A 24,663-nucleotide genomic window follows, 5' to 3' on the forward strand; every position below is an offset into this window, starting at 1 on the left:
TTAGAAGTCTTTCAGTTCAGTTCAGTTCAGTCGCTCAGCTGTGTCTGTCTCTTTGCAACCCCATGGACTACAGCACGCCAGGCTTCCCTGTCCATCACCAACTCCCAGAGTTCACCCAAACTCATGTCCATTAAGTCGGTGACGCCATCCAACCATCTCACCCTCTGTCATCCCCTTCTCCTCCCACCTTCAATCTTTCCCAGCGTCAGGGTCTTTTCAAAAGAGTCAGTTATTCTCATCAGGTGGCCAAAGTATCAGAGTTTCAGCTTCCGTATCAGTCCTTCCAATGAACACCCAGGACTGATTTCCTTTAGGATGGACTGGTTGGATCTCCTTGCTGTCCAAGGGACTGTCAAGAGTCTTCTCCAACACCACAGTTCAAAAGCATCAATTCTTCAGTGCTCAGCTTTCTTTATAGTCCAACTCTCACATCCATACATGACTGCTGGAAAAACCATAGCTTTGACTAGACAGACCTTTTTTGGCAAAGTAATGTCTCTGCTTTTTAATAAGCTGTCTAGGTTAGTCATAACTTTTCTTCCAAGGAGCAAGTGTTTTTTAATTTCATGGCTGCAGTCACTATCTGCAGTGGTTTTGGACCTCCCAAAAATAAAGTCTGTCACTGTTTCCATTGTTTCCCATCTATTCGTCATGAAGTGATGGGACCAGATGCCATGATCGTAGTTTTCTGAATGTTGAATTTTAAGCCAGGTTTTTCACTGTCCTCTTTCACTTTTATCAAGAGGCTCTTTAGTTCTTCTTCACTTTCTGCCATAAGGGTGGTGTCATCTGCATATCTGAGGTTATTGATATTTCTCCCAGCAATCTTGATTCCAGCTTGTGAATCATCCAGCCCAGCATTTCTCATGATGTACTCTGCATATAAGTTAAATAAGCAGGGTGACAATATACAGTCTTGATGTACTCCTTTCCCAATTTGGAACCAGTCTCTTGTCCCATGTCCAGTTCTAACGGTTGCTTTTGACCTGCATACAGTCTGTAAGTAAATAATAAATGATCATTTATTATATTAAAATACATAACATGTTCAGTTAGATTTTTCTTTCCCCAATTCTCATGGTAACTTCCAAAAACTTCTGAAAATCTCTTTAACAGAACTTGCTTGGCATAGCAAAAAGGAGAGATACGTGTGTTCCAGCCACTGAGCAGGGCCTTGCCTCATTAGCTCACCTCAGTATGGTTTCTCTTTCTTTAATTTGCTAATTCTTTCTACACCCAAAGGAAGTAAACCACAGTATCTCTAAAGATCATTTCCTTCTCCTTACATTTTGTGATTTTATAGTTTAAATTCTGTCACTTTTCAATTATAATTCTGCTTCAAGTTAAAAAAAAAACATCATCCTGCTTTCTCGTATTGGCAAGGCTTGTTTATATAAACAATCTTAACAAATACTCATGTGATGGTCCTCAACAAGCACAAAATAGAGTAGCTATTGATACCAATAGATTCATTGCATATGTTCATCAAATTAATCTAATATTTGCTAAATTTTCACCTGACTTTGTTCAAACAAATACCGAAATGTCTTGGAGAAATCACACATACACAGAGGCACAGACACAATATAAGCATCCTTTATGTGGTTCTACGCTTCATTAGCTTTCCTCTTCCATCTGCAAGTCAAAACCTCTTCACACACGATATTTCACTATACTCTTCAGGAATAAGATCCCTTTCGGTCCTGAGAATGTGGAGGGAAATGAGTGTTTTCAGCAACCCGTCTCTAAGCTAAGGATTTCCCACCACCTGCTGCTTTCTGCACTTCACAACCAGTGCTCCAGCTCGCTTTCCTGGGAGGAGAGGAGGAGGCGGGAAGGGAGGGGTGGAAGGTTGCTGCGTGCAAGAGGCGGGATTGAGGGATGGGAGGCCGGGGCAGGCGTGGCCCGGCCCGACTGCGGGATAAATACGGAGAGCGGGAGCCGGGGCGCAGAGAGGACTCCCGGGGACGCTTGAGCCGAGCAGCACCGAGGACAGCGACTGGCGGCGCCGGCGGCCTGCGTTCCCTTCTCCTGCAGCCCGGGATTTCTTCCTACACACACACACACACACGTTCACGCTCGCGCACGTGCACAGACACACACGCACCTATACCCTGAGGCTCTCACCCCACTCCAGCGCGGACACACACATACTCCACGCAGACCACCCACTCCGCTCTACGATGGCAGAATCCCACTTGCAGTCATCTCTGATCACAGCCTCACAGTTTTTTGAGATCTGGCTTCATTTCGACGCTGACGGTGATTCTCTTTTATCTTTTTAACTGTTCGAAGAACCTTGTCCCACCCTTTTCCTTTCCTTGAGCCTCCTGATCCGATTATCCTTCATTTCTTTTCTTTGCTTCTTCCCCCATCTCCCTAATCTCTCTCCAGTTGGCTGCCAACCATGAACTTTAAAGTTTATGTGATGTTTCTATGTTATCCCAAAACCTTGAAAGTCTTTTTCTTTCTTTCTCCAAGGATGATACTAATAGAAGGTGGGGGGCTGGGGTGGAGGGTAGCGAGAGCGAGAGACCCTACCCTGAAAAGTTTCTACGGCTACACTCATCACCCCAACCATCCTCCTTTGCCCTTAGTGGGTCTCTCCCCGGAGGGGACCGCTGCCCTGTCGTGTATCTTTTGCGGGTTAATCAACATTGAGGCCAAGATAGGACCTCTCCGGTGGCCGGAAAACAGCTGTTGTGGAAACTGAACGGGGAAGAAACTTAGAGTGCAATGTCTGACAGCTGGGGGCTTCTTTGTCTTTACAGGAAGTGGTTACCTGGAAGGAAAGGAGCTTCAGAACCTGATTCAGGAGCTCCAGCAGGCGCGGAAGAAGGCTGGTTTGGTAGGTTGAAGTTTGCAAGGGAGGAAAGAGACCTTTGCCCTTGAATAAATATTCTAGCATTCTCGTAAAGAACTAGCGAAATCAAATGGTTTCCGGGAACGTAAACATTTATTTACTGAAAAGGGGAGAAAGAGTGCCTTTTGAAATTGTGTAGGGAGAAAGAGAGGGAGAAGGAGGGGGAGACGCAGAGACAAAGGAGAGAGAGAGAAATTCCTTAAAGGGAAAAAGCCCTGCAATATGAAATCAGAGCTTTTAAAAGATTGTATACTTGTATTTTAATCGTACTTAAAAGGAAAGTGTGGGTGAGACCTGTTAGCAGATCACCACCTCTTCTATTGAGTTCAGTTAGGTAATTTTTAACCTCTCTTTAATAGCCTGAAAAGTGAAGGAGTAGAAATACATTTCTGCCCCTTGGAGGTCAGGAAACCAATCTGCAGATTATGGATCTCTTATTCTATTGCCAATTATTATTGTAATGTTGATGTGGTTGGAGTGAGGAGAAAATGTCCTTCCTCACTGGGGGTTAATTTGTACAACTTTGCAACATAATAATGAGCAAGAAATTTAGCAAAAAGGGGATTCATTTCTGTTGTAAGGAAGAAAGTCAAAAGTTAGAGATGTAAAAAGTAATTTTAAGAACTTCACACATTTTAAACATGCAAAGTGATTCTCTAATGGGAAGCAATTAGTGGCATTTTGAAAATAAGCTATATTTGTAATTTAAGCTATCAGTTAAATTTTACTAATTATGAATAACTTCCTTTAGGCATAAATTAGCCTGTTAAGAAATGATATTGTCAGCATAGAGATTTTACATTATATATAAACAAATATATATGAAGATACAAAGATATATCTTTAGAGGAAAATATAATTGTGTGAGCTTTTAGCAAATCACCACCTCCAGCACTGAGTTATATACATAATAGTATACATAAATATGGGCTTTCCTGGTGGCTCAGATGGTAAAGAATCTGCCTGCAATGCAGGAGACCTGGGTTCGATCCCTGGGTCAGAAAAATCCCCTGGAGAAGGGGATAGCAACCCACTCCAGTATTCTTGCCTGGAGAAACCCTTGGACAGAGGAACCTGGCGGGTTGTGGCCCGCAGGATCACAAAGAGTTGGACAAGACTGAGAAGTATGGCGATACATATATATATCTATACATATAATTCACTAATAGTCACCCTTTTGTTCTATCTAAATTGAAAATTGTGTGGCACACATCTCTGTACAACATATCAAAAGAACGCCTAGCCCTCCAGGCTCCTCTGTCCATGGGATTCTCCAGGCAAGAATACTGGAGTGGGTTGCCATGCCCCCCTCCAGGGGATCTTCCCGACCCAGGGAATGAACCCAGGTTTCCCACATTGCAGTCAGATTCTTTACCATCTGATCCACCAGGGAAGCCCAAGAATAGCCTATCCCTTCTCCAGGGGATCTTCCAACCCAGGAATTGAACAGGGGTCTTCTGCATTGCTGCAGGCGGATTCTTTACCAGCTGAGCTATCAGGGAAGCTCCAAAAGAATGCCAGAGGACACTAAAATGATTTATAATGCATTAAAAGCTATCAGTTGCTAAAATCCAGTGATTTAAATCAAATTGATTTAAAACCAGAGAGCACTCTGGGACCCTGGGTCAGGAATCTACCCTGGAGAAGAAAATGGCAACCCACTCCAGTATTCTTGCCTGTGAACCCCAGGGACAGAGGAGCCTGGCGGGCTACAGTCCATGGGGTCACAAAGAGTCGGACACGACTGAGCACGCACACGACACTCTGGGAATTGTTTTACCAGGTTTGATACTACATAAATTTGAAAGTTAATAGGACGGGGTCAAATAAAATTGAAAATGTTTTATATACTCTCTCCATACCATCTTATACATTACCATGTAAATAAATTCATGCAATATTATCACTATAGATCTATGTATCTTTGACTAATAATACAAAACATTTTCTTCTACAGTTAAAATACATATATCTAAAATATCTGGTTGGGAAATCTTTCTTACCATAAAACTTCTAATTAAAACCTTTAAAGATGTTTCCAGCAGCTAAATGATTATATTTTAATTTTTCTAGAAGTAATTTTAATATTTATTTTCAGCTTAGAAATTCAGGCATTTAGAAACTCTATACATGTTTTCAGATATTTCTTTTCCTCTTCCCATTTTAATACATATACTTTTTGTAAACAGTGACTTGTTAGAGTTTTTTAAATTTTAGATCTTAATTATTTTTTTCTACTGCTAAGTTTCCAATCTTAGAATATTGGAAGATGTTATTGTTGGATTATAATCCAATAATACCAAATCTGAGCACAGGTTCAGGATTATATCAAGTTGCTTAATAGCTTGATTATTATAATATAGGTTTGAATAGTTAAAATCTAAATCAAGATATGAATTGAAACATTCATGTACTAGACAAATATTTCACTACTGGCCTCACTGTATTAAATCAACTTTTATCTATTTTTTCTTCTCTTTTTTTTTTTTTAGAACTTAAAGGTTGAACTTATAAACCAGGTTTCTTTGCATTTCTAGCAATAGGATAACAGGTTTTACTGTATTAATGGAAAAATTATTTGGCTTAGCATATTGATAATGTGAAATTTCAAAAATTTCACTAGTATTAACTGTGGGTGAATATAACATTAATGAAATATAATAACTCAATATACTTTCAGAACTAGCATTTTTAAAATTTACATTTATTTTTTTATAAAGCTTTAACCTATTATCATTATCATTGTAATTATGTTTTGCACTGTTTAAGGTAATAAAGGCAAGTTGAAATTAATCCATATTGGAAGGGGTTTTTTAAGCCTATTTTAAGCTGCTTAACTACTGTTTGTTACCTTCTATTAAAGATAGTTACCTTCTATTAAAGATATTTACCTTTAACCAAAGTAGGATTTTGTAACACTGGTAATAATAATATTCAGCCTCAGTACAGTCCTCACACTCTATTAAAATATTTATCCCTAGATCAAATGTGTGTGATAGATGCTATCACCATTTTGTTAGTTATGATAAAAACCAAGACCTTAATTTACTTTTCCAAGGACACAGAATAGGACATTCATAAAGGCTGACCTATTTTACATCGGCTTCTGTTAATGCAATAGGGCTATTTTAAATGGGCTATGTTGAGGACCCAAGGGTATAAATCCAACTTCCTGAATACTAGTTCTATCTATGTTCAGGTCATTAGTTTACTGTTCAGAGCTATCTGTTCTGTCAATATGTGAAGAGGTTATGTAAGCAATAGAATAGATTGAAAAAGATAAGTCAAACGAGATGAAAGCTTTCACTTCGTCCCTCTTCAATATATCTTCTGTACTAACTAAATGGGAGCAAGAACATCCTCTCGGTAGAAAATGGAAACAAGGAAACACTGGAGAACTGCTCCCTAAATTACTCTTGGAGGCAAAGATCTTCAGCATATAGTCAGTAATCCAAACTAAGGTCATCAGTATTGCCTGTTTCTAATGAAAGTACAAATTGGTCGAGTCATTTTTGTTAATCTGACACAAATTTTTCTGATTTTTAATTTGTAAAAGCATTTCCAGCTTCTTCCACACTGGAAACTGTCTTTGTTTACAAATGCGTTGCTTTTGAACATTCACATTTGCTTGTCCAAATTGAAAACACAATATTAACTTCCATGGATAAAGCATGTTATAATAAGGAATATGTTATAGGATAATTAGTACAGCAATATAAAATAATCTTCCCGGAAGCAAGTAGTGGTAAGGTACATTCACAAGGATCACTATATTTAAATTCACTAAAGGCTATGAACAGAATAATTCTGACTACATTATTAAAGGATAACGTATTCTCAAAACTAATAATAGAAGATAAGTCATAATGACTGATTCAGAAATTATGTCTTTCATTTCAAACCAGTAAAACTGGTGCATTAGTTATATCCTAATATTCATGAAAAGGTTAATCAATATGCATAATTCTAAACGGTTCTAATTCCAGTTTTTCTTTGTAAAAAGTTATTAACATGATAACAAGCATACTGTTTGCTTTTTTTAAAAAACCTTCTTCTTACCTGGCTTGTTATAATTTTAGGAGTTATCACCTGAGATGAAAACTTTTGTGGATCAGTATGGACAAAGAGATGATGGAAAAATAGGAATTGTAGAGGTAAGGAACTTATGCATTGTTCTCATATAGTTTTAATAAGGGAGCTTTTTGGAGTTGTTTTCAACTCAAACATGATAGGTAAAACCTGTTCTAAGAGGCTTATTTTACTTACATACCATGCTATCTTTTGTTCAGAGATATAAAATCAAAAACTGCTCAGAAATGAAACAGACCTAAGAATTTTCATAATCCAAGCCGAAATTTAACATATTACAAAACTAAGACCTAAAGAAGTCAAATGATCTGTCTCTGGCTATGCAATTGTCTGCTGGCCCTGATGCAGTTAGAGATTCAGGTCTCCAACTTCTGGATGAGTACCCGTCCCATTACGTTACCAGCCTCAGTTCAATAAAACGCTAACCCAGAACCATGGTTCGCTGGTATTTCTTATTAACAGTGCAGACTTTTGTTAGAATATAAAATGAACTATTTGCAGTCCCTAAAGATGATATCATGGCAGAAAATTGCATCTTGTTTTCTAAAGTTCCATTTTAAATTGCCAGTTGGCCATGTAAAAACACAAGAACTTAAAGTGAGTGAATATTTTGTGATGTGTAGGTATAGTTTTCTTTTGAAACTTGGGTGTCAAATCTTATCTTTTCCTAGTGAGGACAACTTTTTTGTCTATGAATCAAGGAAGCAAAACTTTGACTATACATGAACTCTTTTGCATTCTTCAGATATGTGAGATAGTACTTTTACTTTTATAAAATCTAATGTCTCAGCTATTTTCTTTATCTCTGCAACTCATTAGAGAAATTGAGTGGATAACTTTGTCCAGAAAAATTAATAAGGTCATAGTTTAAAATATATCAAATAATAGACATAATTATGTTCTTTATATAATGTTCCTAGTGTATTAGATTGGGAAGTATTCTTAGTCATAATTTACCTTTGATTCAGAGAACTAACCTGGTTTTCAAAAATTGATGTTATAGGACACCAGTGATGTCAAGTGAAATGTACTTATTTTTAAACAGCTACTACAAATAGAGTTAAAGAAGGACATACTATTATTATCTTTGTAATTAAAATATTTCCCTGGAGTATACACTTTTCCCTTTGCCTATGCATAACTCATTACTATATAAATAGATAAATTAATAGTAATGGGACTTATAGATTGACATAGAGGCCAACTAATCAAGATATGAATCATCAAGGATAAAAAAATAACATTGAAATGAACATAAATGAGATGACATAAATCTAATTATTCAAAACTAGTCAGAAATTCTGAAATCAGTGAGATTATAGATGTGGCTATTTGAGAGTTTGGCATACTTTATAATTCTAGTACAGGAAAGATTGTCATCTTGTATTTAATGTATGTCACCTTAAGGACTCTAATGGACTCAGCTATTTTTAATTTCTTCAGTGACCCTAGGTTGCAACAGTAGCACAAAAAGCATGGATCTTATTCACATAGATTCTATATTTTTAAAAGGATAAGATGAATAAATCTATTTTGAATCTATATTTTACTGCATATTATATGGAATAACCATTCATGAAGTATTATTTGAGGTCTAATTTGAATGAGAAGCTAGGAGTTACTACCAGATACATTTTCCTAGAGATTTGATGTAAGGAATTTCCATAGAAGCTTGGGAAAGAAACTGTTACATGAAAGAAAAGGATTTCTGTGTGAGGAAAGATAGAGATAGTTAACAAAAGAGAATGAAGAAGTTAATGAAGACTGGAATGAAGACTTGAGGAACTTTTATAGCAATAATAGTAAGAAAGAATTTTCATTTATTTGTATGACATTACACAATTATGGAACCCACTCCAGCACTCTTGCCTGGAGAATCCCTGGACATAGGAGCCTGGAGGGTTATAATCCAGGGCAAAGAGTCGGACATGACTGAAGGGCCTCAGCATGCACACAATTATGGAGTGTTTTCAAACATGTGATCTCATTTGATCCTCATAACAAAATAAAATAAACTTATAGTTGAGGAAAGCTGTAGCTTAAATAGAATTTCAGTCACTTTCCTCTAAACCACTCAGCCTTTTTTTTTTTTTTTTGCAATTAATAATCCACATATTTTCTGCATCAAAAGAAAATATTTTCAAGCTTCTGTTCATTGATTACTTATGGCAAGGCTTAAATTTAGCCAGGTTGAACGGGGATGCACAAAGTATAGAACAGTTATTTGACCCAATCACTTGAAACATGATTTGGGAAGAACTGTCAATCAGTGAAAGCAGAAAGAGTTTAAAGGAAGAGAAGGGAACCCACATAAGACTTAATTAGAAAGTTTAATTATTCCAGGACATGGAACTTATTGTTGCATGGGACCCAGAGGAAAAGTTAACCAAGATTTCTCACTTTAAGGGTAAAGAAATCGAAGCTCAGAAAGGTTGAATGATGTGTCTAAGATCCCACCGGCAAGGAGTAACAGAACATTTATACAGGCCTAGATCTGACTCTGATTCCAGAATGCTTTTTATTAATCAGAGTTATCAGCCAAGACACAGAAGGAAGTGAGGAGGGTCAGTACTGGGAGAAACGAGGAGGAGAGAGTGGGGGACAGGGAAGAGATTGCTGCTATAGTTCACAGGCAGGTTGATCGTACTTAACCTGGTTAAGGAGGAGGGGTGAGGAAAAAGGAGAGATTACGAAAAATCATCGGAAAAAAGGAATTGAAAGCTACAGATTACATGTACAAAATGGAGAAACGGAGAATGGGGAATGCCTGAATTTATAATGTGCCCTCTGGTGTCACCAGTAAGTTGTGTTAAGTCAAGTTCATCCTTTCTGTTTTCCAATCTGACACATTTCACTTGCTAAGAAATCCTATGTATAACATGGAACATAAATACACGAATTTCAGCCAGCTTTGAAGGAATAAAAAAAAAAAACAGGTTTTCCAAAATTTATAATAGTTTACAGATTCCTATCAGCTCACATCAAGTACACCATAACTTTCATGTTCAAAGGGAAAAGAGATTAGATTTGCTTATGTATTGCCCACTTAGTAGGTGTATTCAGGGGCTCATCAAAATCTAATCAAAGTAAACCAAATGGTATTTATGTGGTAGTCTGCTTTCCAGGTCAAATTGACTTGGCTTTAATTGAAATGTGTTGTTCAAAAGATCAGAAAATATAGTGGGTAACTTTCAAACTTTTGTTTTAAAGAAGTTGACTGACACTTTCCAACAATATGCTCTTACTACCTAGACATGTAAAAACATGTAAAAAGAAGGGTAATGTATGAATATGCTTTCTTATGAACTTTTAAGTTTCATGTCTTTTAAATAGATTTTCAAATTCACACAAATACAGCTTGATAATAAAGAGACTGTTGATACAAACTCAAAACAGGAACTCTGAAATTCTGAGATAATTTAACAAATACCATGACAGTCAAAATGTTCTAAATTTATTCAGACTAATAGCTCTATTGCAGAGAAGATTGATTAAAATAGTCAAAGAGGGAGACTGAATGATTTAGCAGATAATAGAAATTCCTTCTCTGGTGCTCACATTAAGTATAGATGTTTCCCTTAGCTGGATGTCAAATCTGCAAACTTTTCACCTGATCGCTTGGGCACGGTATGAGAAAATAGCATCCTCTCGAGTTTTACTGTGTCTATTTGTCCAGGTCAGTGCATCCACCGGAAAAATAGATCTGAAAGCTATTTCAGTTGTAAAATTGTAATAACCCTCCCAGGGAAGCAGGCATTTTTCTAGACTTTCCTTCTTTTCTTGATAGTGGGATTTAAGCATGTAAGTTTAACCATAATAAATGTAATTTTTTAAATAGTAAGCTAGTTTTCTACCTCAGGCTTCCCTGGTGATTCAGCAGGAAAAAATTCACCTGCAATGCAGGAGGCTTGCAGGAGTGTGAGGGTTCAATCCCTGGGTCAGGAGTATACCCTGGAGGAGGAGATGGCAGCCCACTCTAGGATTCTTGCCTGGAAAATTCCAAGGACAGAGGAGCCTGGCGGGCTACAGTCCATGGAGTTGTGAAGAATTGGACACACCTGAGCGACTAAGCATACACAGTTTTCTACCTCGGAGTTCGGGGAAATGACTGACAATAGAATCTGATTTAGAACTTCATTCTTGATAGATTTTTAAAAATAGCTTATTAAGACTGAAGATTTTAATGGAGGGTGATAGTTAAAGGACAAGAGTCTCAAAATCAAAAAGTCAGACTGATTTCAAATCTGGCTCCAACTATAGGCTATGTGATAGCAGGTCATTTACCTTCTCTGAGCCTCTGTTTCCTTGGCTGTGAATGAACATGGATGACATATGAATATCAACATCAGATAACACATGTCAAAAATAGATAAGCCCTGGTGCACTATAAAAACTCAACAAATGTACTAGCTATTATTATTAAAAATAAAAATATTTCATTAGAAAATTTATGCCATTTTTCTTAATGTCAACCTTTTCTCCACTCTTATAACTTGTCAAATTCAAATTATTAAATTCAACTAGCCTTTAATTTGTGTGAAAAGATTATTTGCCTTTTAAATTTTCCAATTTCCTGGACTCACTTCTCATTGGCTAGAAAAATATTTCTTTGGCTTCCAAACCAAGAAAGTGAATGTTTTACTAATATGTGTTGAAAGAATCTAACATGCACCAAGATTGTCTTCAAAAATTATGCCTTGTGTGTGCTTTAAAAGATATACCTCAGGCATTTATATTTCTTGTAAAGTTGTCCTTCACATGTCCTCTCCCAGCACCTAGCGTGTAGCTTTACCACTGTAGTTATCTCTTGCTTTGAAATTGCCTGAAATAAGATTTTTCATTATCTGCTTCCCTGTAAAGTTCTTACTGTCAGTGACTATGACTCCCCCGCATGCAGTCCAGTGCCTTGCAGGTTCTGAATCATGGCCACATGAGCCACAGCAAGGGATTTCAACCTAATCCAAAACATAGTCAAGAGCTCCATATTATGGCTAGTAATAGAAGAGAGGTGGTGAAGATCCCTGTTCTGGGACAGGTTGGTTCCTTTGGGGACCGTATCTGAGTTGAAGAGAAGCAATGAGGAAGTTTATTAGGAAGTGCTCTTGGAATCAGTGCCAGTCCAAGGGAAATAAAAGAACAAAGCTGGGCAGAGCGAGACGTTGGGCTGTGATACAGTCTCAACTTTGGCTGACCTTACAGTGAGCTCTGAGCTGGGACAACCCTTCAGAGATGTCCCAAGTTTTGAGTGAGAGCTAGGTTTTATATCCCCATGTGCATCTTGGGGTCACAGCTCTCGTCAGCCCAGGTAATCTCCCCAAGAGACCTGCCACCTGAGACCACAACAACACTCCTAGCACCTAAAGAGAACTCTGATGGCAGTCACAGTGGCCACCCCAACCCCCATCCACAGCTTAGCAGCAAGCTATTTGAATTCTCGCAGCCTATGCTGACCCTGGATGGTCAACTGCCTTCATTCGTTGGTTGAGTACAATATCTATGGAAATTCTTGCAGGCGCCAGGCAAAGAAACATTAATTAAGTCACAGACCCTTTCCTCAAGATGTACATAGACTGAAAGAGAAGACAGGCAAGTAGAGAGAAATTTTTGCCTTCCCACTCTCAGTGACAAGCAATCCATTTTTGTAAATGAAGCTTTGAAAGATTCTCCTAGTAGCCACAGTTATCTGCCTTCCATTCATTTCCTTGCTTCTCTTAACTCTCTTCTCCAACCCATAATAAAGTTTTGAGAGTTTATAAAAAAGCAGGCAGGCAGATTGAAAATTAAGAAATCACCAATAATCTTGGAACAAGTAATACAGGATACTACTGTTGACAACAGTGACTTAGCAAAATAGAGGCTACAACAGCCCTACTTAACAGCTTCTATAAAAGACCTCAGTCACCTTGTAGATATGGTCGTAGAGTCAACAGCTGGAGAGTTACTGCCCCCAGCTCTGAAATTTGAATATTGATTCATATGCTTTCCCTAGTGGTCCAGTGATTAGGACTAGATGCTTTCACTGCCAAGGGTCTGGGTTCAATCCCTGGTCCAGGAACTAAGATCCCACAAACCACATGATGTGGCAAAAAAAAGACACACACAAAAAGATGATTTGTTATGTTATTTGTTTGTTGTGAAGGGGCTTCCCTCATAGCTCAGTCGGTAAAGAGTCTGCCTGCAATGTGGGAGACTGGGGTTCGATCCCTGGGTTGGGAAGATCCCCTGGAGAAGGAAATGGCAACCCCCTCCAGTATTCTTGCCTGGAGAATCCCTTGGACAGAGGAGCCTGGTGGGCTACAGTCCATGTAGCTTCAGAGAGTCAGACATGACTTAGCAACTGAGCACACAGCCACATCTTATCCACACATCCTTCTTGCTTCTTTCTTAGTGGCTGGTTTGTCTTTTGACAGTGTTTTATGTGTTTAAGACTCATTGCTAATGTTTATAAAATATGATGGCACTGATAAAAAATAAAGGAAAAAATATGATGGCACTGTATTGAGTTTAACATTAACAGTTCAATTAAATTAAAAGATTGACTATGTTGCATTTAGATATAATATTTATTCTATTATAATTAAACCAACTAGGACCAAAATAGCAGGGGTGAAGAAATATACATTTATACTAAACATGAAGAGCAATTTTACCTTCTCTATATTTGACATTCTTAGAGACCTCTGGACTTTATGCAAGTTATGTGAAGTTTAACTTTTGAAACAAGAGGTTAAAATTTCCCTAATTTTACAAGTGGTCCTTGCTTGCTAGTTCCATCTTTTAGTTTTTCTGTTTTTTATCTATTTGATGGGTTTTGATAAGTAGATTTTTTAAGAAAAATTATGATTTTGTTCAAAACAATGTACAGTAATTTTGAAAATCCAAGCAATATAGAAAATCACAATGAAGATAAAAAATATGCTCACTACAAATCATGTTAAGTAGGTATTTTTAATGAAGTAAAATTATTAACCAATTCCAAACATTTATGTCAAGTACCTAACATGCTGAGCACCACACCAAGTATTCAGGGGATGCAGACAAAGAATAGTCTTTGCCCTCCTGAAATGGTGGTCTATGGGTAGGTCTACCAAAAGCTTACAAAGTGGTATCTGGCAATTTACATACCAATAAGGAAAGAGTTGGCACTGGCTATGTCCTGTTTCCTAAATTAATGCTTGCATTAACACATAACCATACTAGTGACCTTTATTTGGAAATAAGAAAATGTTTTCTGACAGTCATACCAAACATCCTAATAAGATATCTGGCTCTGCCACTTACTTTCATCCCATTATTAGTGCCTGAATGATTCTAATTTGAGATATTATTTCAAATATCTAAAAACAAGATAAGTTAAAGGACATATACAGCATAAAGAAGCTGAGGTTACTTGCATACGAGATAGAATGATGTATTTTATATTTTAAATTTTTTAATGGACCTAAAAGGACAATTTTTTTTTCAAGTGTGAGAGTCTTATATAATTTGGTAGACTTTTGGCATGTATACTGACCTAAAGGTTAATCTAGTCCACAGGTTTTTTAGTCTAAAATTCACAGATGAGGGTCCATGCCTGTACTTCAGGGAATTCACCAACTTCTGGAAATTAGATGAAATATAGTGTTGTAGGTTCATTCTTTAATGGTGAAGATGCAGTGATTCTAACAGATTCTCAAAGTCATTTTGAACCCAAAACATTTAAGAGACACTGGTTTCTATCTCAACTCCTCGTTTTAAGTGACGAGCATGCTAAGTTCCAGAAACGGCTGAGGGAGTTGCTGGGGACCACAGCTAATTAGCAGCTGCCCAGGAATAGAGCACACACCTTCATTAGGCCATCAGTCCAGCTCCCGCCTGCCCTGCGCACAATAGATAGATTGTACTCATCGTAAAATGGGATCTGGAGTCCTTCCCTTCTCAAAAAAAAAAAAAAAAAAGGAGCACTGAAGTTACAAAATGAGACCTTAGGAGAAATGTCATCGGGTCACTCAAGGGAGATCATCAAATAAAATTTAAGCCCTGGACTGAAGCAACAGATGTCCTTTTAGCAGACGCCAAACATTTGAGAACTGACATTCCCTATCACCATTCAGTTCCCCCTGTTCACTGTTAAGTGTCTTTCCCATCTCTCTCTCTCTATTGTTTTACAATTGTCCTGAGTTTATACTGCATTGCATCTCCTAACAAGCTTTCTCCTCCGACTTCAGAATTCATTTTTGGCCTTGTGTCCTCTCTGCTACGTTCATATCTCTCAGTTTCTTCTTTTATGAAATATATGGCCCCACATCATCCTCTGGGTTCTCACAGGAAAAGACCTGATCTGTGGCCCGGGAAAGATGCAGGGGCCGAGCCACCGGGATGAGCCTGCTCGTGTGTCTAGAGATGAGACGTGTCAGCCACGCTTCCTTGAGCTCCCTGGGCATGCCTGCTGCAGCCTCCTCGCTGACCCGAGAACCGGGCCCTCGAGGGCAGCAAGCGCTGCAAAACACCATGGCACTTTGTAGGGACAAGTGTCCGAAAGGGAAAATTGATGGCCATGTTGCTCCTCTCCTAGTTTTCTGGGTAATAAAATTATGGTCAAGCAAAACTAAGAGCAGGAAATGAGACAGACTTGCGTTCAAGCTCCTTTCACCAGCTTCGTCCATCTTTTCCAGCTGGCTCACGTGTTACCCACAGAGGAGAACTTCCTGCTGCTTTTCCGATGCCAGCAGCTGAAATCCTGTGAGGAGTTCATGAAGGTACGGGAAACCTCAGCCGCCGAGTGATATCTTCGGATATCTGAAAGTAGGGACACTGTGACCTTTTCTAACGTGTTTGGTCTTCCTTATCCAAAATTATTTACAGACATGGAGAAAATATGATACTGATCACAGCGGCTTCATAGAAACCGAGGAGCTTAAGGTAAGCAAACAAAAATGTGCACATTTTTCCCTTTCAAATACAACTATGAGTTTTGTAGTTTAAAAAAAAAAAAAAAACTTCCCACAAAAGAAACTAACGCTAAGCAATGGCACATTTTCATCCACTCTTCCACATGGTTAATAAAGTACCACATCAAAAAAGAGACTGCAAGTACTTCTTGAAATTCTGTTCAGCAACTGACATTTTCTGTGGTGTGTACAAATTGTTAATAAGGGATGGATAGATGATAGATAGATATATGATGGTACACAAAGCCAAATAAGTCAGATTATTTTCGTTAAAATTTGACATTTTATTTCATAAGTTAAACAACTATATAGATGTCTCTTTAAAGATAAAGAAACAACTCTTGGACACCAATTTTATGCCAGGCACTTTATACATGTCTTATTTAATCTTCATGTGAGTTCTGCGGGATTAATGTTACCTCAGTGAGGAAAAAAGGGAAGAGAAGTTAAGCGATGAACTGAAGGCTATACGGAACAGGGCATACAGCTGTAATCTGTGAACTAGTTTGCTTCCAAGGCCCCTGGCTTATTGCATCTCAGTAACAACAAGAAAAACAATCTTCATAAAATCAAACTTCTGAAAAACTGTAACTTTGAAAATGAATTTAGCAATTCATATCTCAGAAATGTACATAGGAGCTGGTAGGAGAAGAGGGAGATAGGAAGGAAAAGGTAAGGAGATCTGAAATCAAGTCTTGTCTCTGGACAAATCTCTTTATCATTCTGCCTCATTTTTTCATCCTTTATTTGAGGGTAATAACACCTACCTCTCAATTTGCTGTGAGGCTCAAGTAAGATGTTACATCTGAAAGATTTTGTGAAATACAGGTGATATAAATTATATTATCTATGAACTCAATAATTTACTAGCCTTTCAGAAATACAAAACCATCATTCTCTCATTTCTCTAAATTGACCTCAATACTTCTCAGTCTGAAAGACTCTATTTTCTCTATCTTTAGGATATAGAATAACTAAAAGAGAAACAAATATTGAGCACCTGCTTTGTGGCAGGCATAATACTAGATGCTTAAAATGTATTTTTACATTTAATCCTCAAAGAAAATTTGCAGGGGGGGTATTATAATTCCCATTATACAAACAAATAAACTGTAATTCAGAGAAATTGGATAATTTTTCAAGAGTACTCAGCTGCTTGGGAAAAGAACCTGACTTTGGACATAGAATATCTAATAATAGTAATAATTTTTTCCCCCACAACATCAAAAGTTTTCAGCTTTAGTCACCAAGAGTTACCTCTTATGTTATTATGTATGTAGGGAGACATGAAAATCAAACATGGTTTCCTGGTCATAGTTTAACATTGTTTGAGTTACACGTATTGTATAATTGAGGGCTTCCCAGGTGGCACTAGTGGTAAGGAATCTGCCTGCCAACGCAGGAGACTCAAGAGATGTGGGTTTGATATTTGGATTGGGAAGATCCCCTGGAGGAGGCCACGGCAACCCACTCCAGTATTTTTGCCTGGAGAATCCCATGGACGGAGAAGCTTGGCGGGCTACAGTCCATGGGGTCACACAGACTGAAACTACTTAGCACACATGTATAATCACAAAATTGCTAAAGCATGTGGGACTAACAACACTTAAAAATGCAAACATTTTTCACGTGAAATCACCAAAAACTATATTTTTCACAAATTTGTAATTCAGCAACCCACAAGGTGACAGTTAAATTACTGTGTTTTTATTCTGCTGGACCAAAAAAATTCTTTTAAAAATCATTTCAAGTTTATAATGAAACTTTAGCTCATTTCCAATACTGACCTTCTTTGTTCTAAATTTTATTCTCAGAAGAGATTCTAAATAGAAGTTCTTCTCTCTGGGGAATTGTGAAGATAAGTTGGCATTCTTTTTTAATGGATCTTTCAAGAAAGCTAATTTTAAGATTTCATAATGGAGTAAAACATTGCTTGCTCTCAGACATGACTTTGAATCTCAGCGTCCTGAAGTTTCTCCCAGGCTATTTTTGTGACCACCATTTTAGTCTCTGATGAGGATTTTTAACCCAATTAGTCTCTGACAAAAGCCTCATATGGTTCAAAAATAAAATTCATCCCCAACAGATAACTTTGAATTTTCCATGTTTCACTTTGAATTTTAAGTGGAATGTTTGAAGTGAAAATAAATTTATGAAACCAAGAAAAAGTCTCCTTCCTTGAAAATAATGAAGTTAGATCATCCCAGCAGAACTAGAAAATTTGGGAAGGAGATAAATGACATCAAAGCTGAAGAAACCCAATCCTTCGGTAATGTCTTAACATATCAGCTCAGTTTTCCATAATTTCAGTAATTCATTTTCTGAACAAATAAAGAAATTGCAAATGAAAAGCACTAGACAAAGTGAAAAACTATTGTATTCTTAAGTACTTACATTGTCATTTATGTGGCAAGCTTTTGAAAGCTTTTCTTTGATTTATTTCTCTGGTGAAAAAATTAAAATCACTCCTAAACTCCAACTGTCAAATTAATAATCATCTTTTTTTCATCCTTCCCATATTAATTTCTGCTTTGATGTGATTCATATCCTTCAAGAATTAGGTAACGCCTGCAGCCAACTATTTTAGTTTGAACAGTCAGGTGAAACATTCTAACCAAGGTGCTTTGGACTGCATCAAACCTAAAAGCTAATCCAGCCTCTAGTGAAATGTGCTTCACACTGGCTATACACTGATAAGGAAATACAGATTGTAAGGGCAGAAAATGCACTTGAAATTAAGGGTAGATCTCCACCTTGTATACTAATAATTGCTCACATACCTCAGAAAGGTATAGGGGATCCATTCTGTTTCTTGGGCTTCCCAAGTAGCTCATAAGCAAAGAACCTGCTTGCCAATGCAGGAGACATGAGACGCAGGATCAATCCCTGGAGGAGGGCATGGCAACCCACTCCAGTATTCTTGCCTGGAGAATCAATCCCGTGGACAGAGGAGCCTGTCAAGTTACAGTCCATAGGGTCACAAAGAGTTGGACATGACTGAAATGACTTAGCATGCACCCAGGCATAGTGTTTCTTATTTCTTGGAGAAGAATCACATGAGTATCTGTGAAGATGCCATTAGGAAGAAATGCATCCATTGGGCTAGCTGGCTTTATAAGTTTTTACTCTGAGTCCTACATGGTGCACAATCTAACTTCTCTTTAAATTGAAATCATAAACGCATAGCATACCATAGCATGGTCTGACCCATCAGGTCTCAATAAAAGGAAGATGTCATGCCTGTCAAGGGAGCGTCACTGCTGGATGCCAAGAGGTCCTCTCCTAGTGTCCTCCTTTCATCCAGTCCTATTCTCGAAAAGAGGCTTTCTTTGTATTCTTGGGGTGTTCCATTCCAAGGCAGGCTGTAAAGAAAGCAGATTATTATTGATGAACTTTATCTGTTTTTTGTCTTAACAGAACTTTCTAAAGGACTTGCTGGAAAAAGCAAACAAGACTGTTGATGATACAAAACTAGCTGAGTATACAGACCTAATGGTAAGACTGATCTTGAAAAGATTATAGCCAAGAGCCTATGAAATATTATGGTGTTCTGGCTAGTTCCCAAGACTACACAGGATGAAATAAATAAACCATGGTGTGGGCATTATATGCATACATGTATCAATACCTATGAAGCTTCTACCTTGTAAGGTTAGCTTCAAGGCTTCCTGCATGAGCGTTTCCTTTCTTGTGGAGTTAGGTAATTTTCATCTATCAAAAGATCACTTACTCAAAAATTTATTCTGTAAAGATTGATTCATATTTTCTGCTTATACTCTTTGATGCTGTAAAAGAGGAAAACAAAGTAAATATTTATTTTCTTATTATTATTTGGAAAGTTTCAGGATGTGCTATGTAGTGCCAGACACCATATCTCCCACATCTTGATACATACAAACACATATTTGCAAGAAAAATAAACAATGATGTTCCAGAAGTCTAGCGTAAGATCACTTTTACTCTATTTTATATTGTTGTGATAAACTTTGGTCATTGACAAGTCATAGAATTGAAATTTTGCACTGAAAGTTTAATAAATGCTAGTTTCTAGAATTTTGCCGCCTATATAGGTAATTGATTACTAAACTTCTTTATTTTGAATTTCCTTCTCTATGCAACAAATATTTTTTTTTTCAATACAAAATAATGCCTTCTGTCTTTCAGCTGAAATTGTTTGATTCAAATAATGATGGGAAGCTGGAATTAACTGAGATGGCCAGGTGAGTTTAGGAACTATGCAAATATTATCATTATAAGCTGACCTTTGTTAAAAATCTAATGCAGTTATATAATGTTTTTCTCTTAAAAGATTACTACCAGTGCAGGAGAATTTTCTTCTTAAATTTCAGGTATTTCTCTTTTTCTCTACCATACATAACATTTCTCAAAAGGTTAAAATGTGGGGTATCTGCCAAGGGAAGCACAATGAAATATAATTGTAGCATTTTAATCTTTGCCCTCTTCTCTATCATCTAGGGAGTCAAAATGTGTGGGAAAGAGTTCAATAAAGCTTTTGAGTTATACGATCAGGTAAAAAAAAAATTGTTTCTTATCTGTAATTTGATTTTTTAGAAAAATTTGGAATATGCTCAAAAAGGGAAAAAGCCTCAAACTCAAGGTTATATTTAAAGAAACATGAGCTATTAAAATTACTCAGCCAATTTATTCTTGTCATAGGAAATGAATTACGTTATATCCCAAATTAGACGAATTTGATTCAAATCCCATGCTACAATTTATCGCCTGTGAACTGTGAATAAGATACCAAACTCCTCTGATCCTTAATTTCCTCATTGGTAACCAAGAGATAATAATACTCAGTCTGCAGGGTAGAATGAGGGTTGAGCTAGATGAAAATATCCTGCAGGGATTCTCCCACGTAGGGTATAGTGAGATCACGTGTGTGAGGAAAGGTTGTGCATGACGTCAGTAGTTAACACGCTTTGTTCCTTCTGATTTCTCTCCTCCTGGACCAGGCCAGTCCTCTGGAGGCCCTAGCACAGCTCTCCCACTGCATAAGGTGATAATGGCCCGCCTCTATTACCGGCCGGGAATATACTTTCCCCACGCCTATGTCCTCCCTCCAGCAAAACACTTGTGATTAATTTCTTACTTCAATGAGAGGTAGTGATATTGTTAACATACAGGGAAATAGTAAATGTAAAATCACTTTGAAAATTTCAAAGCATTTTACAAATGTAAGGTCCTGAATGAGAGGAAATTCGTATCCGTTTTGGAACTTTGGAGCAGTTAAAAATTTGAGGGTCTGACCTACGAGGTTAGTATATCTGCCAAATTTGCAGTAGGCAGATTTTCTGAGGATTTCAATTATTTCCATTTTACTACCTTTGCCTTTTTTATGGGTGAGGTTGCTTACATATTATTTTATTATCCCTCCCATAGGATGGCAATGGATACATAGATGAAAATGAACTGGATGCTTTACTGAAGGATCTGTGTGAGAAAAATAAACAGGTAATCTAGTTACCTTGCCATTTCCTTCTTAAGCAAACTTGATGGATCCATCCAGATGCAACCACACATCTACTTTGGAGAATCTACTTTAAAACTTTATAGAGGAGAAGAAGTAGATTTCAGTTCTTAACTTGATTTCATACTGGTCTGAATCAGTGTTTAACTGTGATAAATAGATTTGAAAAGCTACCTTGTGCTTTATTCACATTTGTATAAGAGTTTAATCCAGCTCTTCTTAATGGATTGGTATAACAAGCAGCTCTGTCTCATATTTTATTACTTGACAGTGGTTAATTCACTTCCACGTTTAACTGGATTATAATACCGTCTATGTCCTATTTAGGATCTGGATATTAATAATATTCCAACATACAAGAAAAGTATAATGGCTTTATCGGATGGAGGGAAGCTATACCGAACGGATCTGGCTCTCATTCTCTCTGCTGGTGACAACTAGGGTTGAAGACCATGACCACTCATTAGTGATACATTGTCTCTAAAAAATAATTGTGCACCATAAGGATGTAGGCTGTCTTTTCTTTTGTATCTGTAAATTTAACTGCATATAGATAATTATCCAAGATCTGTGGCACACTCTTTTCAGATTGTTTCTATACTCTTTGTAATGTACAGTTTTTGTAACCATGTGACTGAAGAGGAGGATGTCTATGCTTAGGCCAGTCAATACACCCAATGAAAAAAAAATAACCTAACATATTCTTCCTTCCGTACATGTCGTTGGACAAGACTTCCCTCAGAAATCTACCAGGATTAGTCTCTAAAATCCTAGTCTCTGATGTGTGTCACTATTGAATAGAAGGATGATACATAACAAGCTAAGCATTCTTATTTCAGACAATCTGAAGTCTGCCCAACAAAATGGTTCTAAGCTGTATTTCCAATTGGAAAAAATGTGCTTTAGCATCTAAAATACCAAACTATCAATCAATAGTTAATCACGGCTCTATGAGGTTAATAGTCTCACTTCACTGGGCAAGAATATAGTGAATCAGCAATACTTCTACTGCTTGAATTCTTATCAATCTACTGGTTCAAGTTGATCTGATGACAAGGAAAGGCAGACAATGCATAGATCTACCTAATTCTACGTTTGTACTTGTATTTATAAGTCTACTGTCAAACAGTATGACCTCAACCCATTTTCTAACTGGTTTCATGTCCTGCAGCCTATAATTATTCTAGGAAACTGCTGTTTTATGTCATAGTCTATGTACTATCTGATTAAATTATATATCAAGTATCCTGGTGTTCACTTTGCATACTTCTTGGATTTTCTTTCTGTGTAGAACTGTTCTTCTCCACCAAGGGTAACTGTTGCCTCTGAAAATAATTTTTTTCTGGATACGACAGAAGTGAATCTGTCGTATTTTTACTACATAAGTGAATTTTAAGGTAAAATTCATGGCACCCTGATTATTGAATGTTACACAAACAATTTTGTCTATTCTGTGAATTCTGTATTTCATACTGATCAGCATTAAAACTAGTTCTATTTCTATCTGCAGATAGTGTCAAATGAGTTAAAAAGAACATCTGGAAAGAAATGCTAATGCAATCATTTATCTTATTTAGCAAGGGTAATTCTAAAACATTCTCTTGACATACATTCAAGCCACAGTTTCATATATTTGTAGCTAGAACATACTATACTGGTTATAGTTGACATGTCATGCTTGGTGATTTCTCATTTTTTGATTGTGAAGCAGGGAACTATGAGAGATGTGTCTCTGAAATTTATAGTCACTACCAAAGAGTCAATGGTTCTGGATCACTTTGAATGTTGCCATTCTATAAATTCAGCACTGATTTTCTCAATTCATATAAATAACAAAAAGTGAGGTATTTCTTTCCCCCAAGAATGAACAGAAAAGAGATTGCCAAAAAATAAAATTTATCATATGATTTCAGTGGTAGACTGGCTTTGCTTTTAGTGTGTAAATGGAAGCACTGGACTTAGGCTGAATTTAACTACTAAGAATAAATAAAAATGAAAATAACTTTAATAATTTCTTGTATTTTTGTTTTCTTCCTCAAAAAAGTCAGTGAACATGTAACCCATGACCAATCCATGGGAAATGTAGGTTACCAAAGTTATTACACCCTAAGACATCTAATGGACTTCCATGGTGGCTCAGATGGTAAAAGATCTGCCTGCAATGTGGGAGACCTGGGTTTGATCCCTGGGTCGGGAAGATCCCCTGGAGAAGAATGGCAACCCAGTCCAGTATTCTTGCCTGGAGAATCCCCACAAACAGAAGAGCCTGGTGGGATACAGTCCATGGGGGCGCAAAGAGTTGGACATGACTGAGCGACCAAACACAGCACAAGACATTTAAATAAATGTACACCTGCCTGACTCATTATTACTGAATTATGGGATGCCTCATTGAATTAATAGGTGTCTCTGACATTAAGATTTACAAAGGAATCTCAACAAACATAATCAAATATTCATGAAAGATGTTCTCTAGAGAAGTAGGAAGAGTATGCAGAATTTCCCTACATTTCATCTGTGGGTGAACAGCTGTTCATTGCAAAGTATACACCATAACTAGACCAAGTTTGGTACTCTTACAATAATAGCAAGGAAAAAGAAAGAAAAGCAACAACAAAAATCTGAAAGGAGTATGTCTGAGGGAACATTTTAGAGTGCTGACGGTAATAAGGGCCACAAATTGAGCACCAGGCCCATCAGGGTGGACTTTAACTCCTAAGCACTTTCAGGGAAAATTCTTACAACTCAGCTAAATTAGTCACAATTACATACAGGTGACAGGCCAGCCTCCTGGAGCAGAGAACAGAACGAAGAATGGAAAACGAATCTGAAAGAACAAATGTAAGATAGCTTGTATAACGCCTTCCTCATATCACGAAATCCATTCCAAGTATGTTACCAGTCTAAATGGGAAGTGTATGCAGACAGAAAGAGAATATCTCTAATACTTTAAGCATGTAAAAATTCCTTAACCAATTATGAAAAAGCAGACTGAAAAATTGAACTCTTAAAATTAAGAACTCTGTTCCCAGAAATATACTATTAAGAGAGCAAAGTTGTTTGTAGCTTGAAAAACCAAACACCAGCGTGTGAAAAGGTATTCATGTTGGCTCACAGTCTTGAGAGTTTCCCAGGTGAAACCCCAAACTGGTTCCAGTACACAGGGCATGAAGGGGCCTAAGAAAGAGGCAGACCACTCCAGGCCGGTAGGTGGCAGTTTTAGTAAGGAAGGAAACTGACATACAAGCTTGGCTGGGGTATTAAGTGAGTAGACCTCCACACACCCACCC

General features: G+C 37.4%; 1 protein-coding gene across 1 annotated transcript; it reads left to right on the forward strand.

Annotated features, from left to right (window-relative positions):
- The first annotated feature begins 1,955 nt into the window (after nucleotides 1–1,955).
- CALB1 (calbindin 1) lies at nucleotides 1,956–23,381 on the forward strand. The gene is made up of 11 exons (XM_043484147.1): nucleotides 1,956–2,262; nucleotides 2,772–2,848; nucleotides 6,943–7,017; nucleotides 15,607–15,690; nucleotides 15,797–15,853; nucleotides 19,300–19,377; nucleotides 20,047–20,102; nucleotides 20,192–20,231; nucleotides 20,359–20,412; nucleotides 21,286–21,357; nucleotides 21,701–23,381. The coding sequence occupies exons 1-11, from the start codon at nucleotides 2,184–2,186 to the stop codon at nucleotides 21,812–21,814; spliced, it is 786 nt and encodes a 261-aa protein (XP_043340082.1). The 5' UTR covers nucleotides 1,956–2,183; the 3' UTR covers nucleotides 21,815–23,381.
- Nucleotides 23,382–24,663: the final 1,282 nt, after the last annotated feature.

The sequence above is a fragment of the Cervus canadensis genome, chromosome 12 (genome assembly GCF_019320065.1).
Source record: "Cervus canadensis isolate Bull #8, Minnesota chromosome 12, ASM1932006v1, whole genome shotgun sequence".
Lineage (NCBI taxonomy): Eukaryota > Metazoa > Chordata > Mammalia > Artiodactyla > Cervidae > Cervus > Cervus canadensis.

Excerpts from the sequence above, each read along its gene's own strand:
- CALB1 (XM_043484147.1), top strand. The coding sequence starts at position 2,184 with ATGGCAGAATCCCACTTGCAGTCATCTCTGATCACAGCCTCACAGTTT. Across the intron at positions 7,018-15,606 it reads GAAAAATAGGAATTGTAGAG|CTGGCTCACGTGTTACCCAC; the intron begins GTAAGGAACTTA and ends CATCTTTTCCAG. Across the intron at positions 20,413-21,285 it reads CTTTTGAGTTATACGATCAG|GATGGCAATGGATACATAGA; the intron begins GTAAAAAAAAAA and ends TCCCTCCCATAG.